This window comes from Carya illinoinensis, chromosome 3 (assembly GCF_018687715.1).
Source record: "Carya illinoinensis cultivar Pawnee chromosome 3, C.illinoinensisPawnee_v1, whole genome shotgun sequence".
Taxonomy (NCBI): Eukaryota; Viridiplantae; Streptophyta; class Magnoliopsida; order Fagales; family Juglandaceae; genus Carya; species Carya illinoinensis.
In genome coordinates, this window is record NC_056754.1 from 12,197,000 (window position 1) to 12,200,244 (window position 3,245).

At 35.3% G+C, this 3,245-nt stretch overlaps 1 protein-coding gene across 1 annotated transcript; it reads right to left on the bottom strand.

Moving 5' to 3' along the window:
* Positions 1–369: 369 nt before the first annotated feature.
* On the bottom strand, positions 370–2,965 carry LOC122304487 (protein FAR1-RELATED SEQUENCE 5-like). The gene is made up of 4 exons (XM_043116762.1): positions 2,538–2,965; positions 1,013–2,314; positions 569–643; positions 370–481 (listed from the first exon to the last, which is right to left on the bottom strand). The coding sequence occupies exons 1-4, from the start codon at positions 2,963–2,965 to the stop codon at positions 370–372; spliced, it is 1,917 nt and encodes a 638-aa protein (XP_042972696.1).
* Between the last annotated feature and the right edge of the window lie 280 nt (positions 2,966–3,245).

The following is a 3,245-nucleotide window of genomic DNA, read 5'->3' on the forward strand; positions in this document are numbered from 1 at the left end:
TGATAGGATGATTTCAAATGGTCTTGATAGTAGAAACTGTTAATAAAATAAATAACAAAGTGTAAATAGAGATACGAGCATGTGAATACTTTCACAATAATATAAATAGAGATACGAGCCTGTGAATACTTTCACAATGATAAAGTGACAATTACTTTCATTTTAAAAAGGCATGTGAATACTTTGGTTGAACTTAAAGTAGTAGCATGAACATTAACAAATGCAATGGCTTCTCAAAAGTTATCATTAACAACAATCCAAAATATGTCAAACATTTCAAAATATATTAAAATGGCTTCTCAAAATGTGTCATAATCCACGAAGCAACTCCAACAAAATCATTTCATCCAAAGCTTGGACATGAATGAATTAATGATTTTGTGATGCATGAAAATTCCACGAAGCACCAAAGTCTTGATCCTGTGACATGATCGGATCTTGAGACATGTCAAAAGCAGTTGCATAAGTTTCCGGCATATTCCTACAAACAAGAAAAGAAGTTCATATTAAAAGAGGAATAAATAAAAAATGAGAAATACAAGTATTCCAAATGGCAGAGTATTCAAACATGTCAAATGCAGTTGAGATAGAGTCCGGTTGTGAATCTATGTCAAATATAGTTGAGCTTGGTTCCCTCATATGCCTACAAAAAAAAAAAAATAGATTCCTTAATAAAGTAAAAATATGGATTTAAATAATTAATTAGAAACATAATTGTCACATTCTAAGTACCTATTTGATGTACAATTGGTTCTAACATATCCCTCTTGTTTATAGATACTACATCGTCGCTTCTTGTTTGGACCATTTTCCTTTGGGTTCTTTTGGCGTAACAATTTGGGCCTTCCTTTAGGCATAATATGTGGAGGATTTTGTAAGGTAAAATTTGAGAGTACTTGCCTATTGACTGGCTGTGCCTCCTCAACGTTCCCATCATCAACATTTATTAATTGAAGTTCTTTGCTGGATATTCTCTATGCCCCTTGAGACATGCTCATCTCTTTGGATAGACTGCGATCTCATTTTAGCAACTTCATAAAACTGCCTTATCAAATGATGTTTCATGACAAATCCAGTTGGGATTGTGTCCGCTGGCCCCCCATCACCATATATGCCATGTATCACGCAACTCTTTGCATTGATTGTCCACCTCTCTAAGACATATGATTGTAGTATGATGTTCATCATAGACTTCTTTCCCAAAATATGTAGGTTGTGGCAGCATAAAAATCCAATAAATTCAAATTGACAACATGTACAAGAAACATTGAGCTTCTCCCTTCCAATTGTTACTTCATATGCAGGACTTTCTTTCCCATCAAGTGTCACCAAATATATTTTCCTCCCATCTTCCTCACGTGTTTTAGAGGCCTTGTATCGTTGGCTTTGAAATAGCTCTTCTTGAAAGTGAATAAATGACTTTCTTGTATAGATCTTGGCTGCTTCCTCTTTTACTTTGAAACAAGTTCTCATAATTGGTTTTGTAGTTTTTGTCTTCACATCTTTTTCTTTCTCACTGAGATAAAAAGCGTTCAATGCTTTATCATATTGATGGACAAAATCATGAACCATTGTACTTGAACGAACAAAGCTTTTAAAAAACTTGTTCATACTCTCACTGCACTGAGTTGTGGACATTCCAGCACAAAATATGCCTCTCAAATAAGCTAGCACCCACTTTGCCCTCCTAGCATAAAGGCCCTGCAACCAACTATTGTCTTCCAGTTTGTACTTTAATAATATTTCAGTCCATTCAAACTCAAATTCTTCAATTGTGAGTGTTTCATGAATACAATGGTAAAAATCTTGCTGAAATTGTGGATACTTATTATAGACACGAGTTAGATGTTCAGGAACTTTTTGTAATATATGCAATAAACACAATTTGTGAGTTGTATTGGGCAATTCCTCCGCGATAGCCATAGCCATTGCCTTGTCATCATCAGTGATTATTGTTGTTGGAGTACGACCAAGCATTGCCTCTAGCCATGTTTTCAGCAACCATGTATAAGACTCCACTGTCTCATTTATGAGTAAGGCACATTCAAACATCACAGATTGATGGTGATGATTAACTCTAGTAAATGGAACAAAAGGCATCTTGTAGCGATTGGTGAGGTAAGTGATATCAAAAGTCACAACGTCCCCAAAATACTGATATGCAGCCCGTGATCTGGCATCTGCCCAAAAGTAGTTTCCCATCGATCCATTTTCATCAACTTGGATCGAATACACAAAGCCTGGATTATTACGTTCGTTTTCCAAAAAGGAAGTGTATAGGCTTTGTGCATCTCCCTCTCCCAGAAACTGTCTCCTTCGATTACCCAGATAATTTTGAATGTCTTTATTAATGCAACCAATATTATAGTCACCACCAAACTCCTTACTCAAGATGAACATTATTTTCGGTGTTGGTATCCCCGACTCGTTTAGTGTGTCTATTAATTTTTTTTTGCACTGGTGTTACCCGTCTATGCCCACAAAGAAAACTTGTACTCCTAGGTGTCAGCAGCTCATGATTATGCTGAAATACAAACTTGGACACAACACATTTTTCTCCATCCTTCCTTATTGTCATCATTGCTTTACACCCAATCTTTGTTTCTACAGTCTCAGGTCTTACTCTATTTTTCGATTTCAAATTCCAGCGACGAAACCCTTCCCTTGAACAAACATATTCTACCCCAATTAGTGATCTATCTTCCTTTGCCAATCGAGTATGGTTTGTTCGAATGCTAAAACCAGTTCGTCTAGAGAAGGCTTTATAGCAAGTATGTGCATCTTCTACATCGTCAAATTGTAGCCCCACATACGGCTCCACATATGAAGATGACCCAGTATTTGGTTCATTGGGCAAGCTCTTCTCTTCTTCAACCTCAACATCCAAATCTTCAATTATTTCAACTTCATTGGCACTAAAATTTGCAGAATCAAATATCTCAACATTATCCCTAGAAATACTCATCTTTCAAATTTTTACTCCACCTAATATCCTGAAAAATGTGTCATTTAGAGAACAAAAATCTCATGCACAATAGTTAATAATTTAATGGAATTGTACCCAAAAATAAGATTAGCTATAAACATCATTAATTAAAATAAGGTTGCACTACTGGTTGCACTATTGGGAACATAGTTTTTAGTTGCAATCATTATCATAGAGGAAACAAACAAGGAAAAATTTTGGTGGTTCTATACCTTAAAAAGTAATCTAAACATTATTATCATAATGCACTTTTTCAACT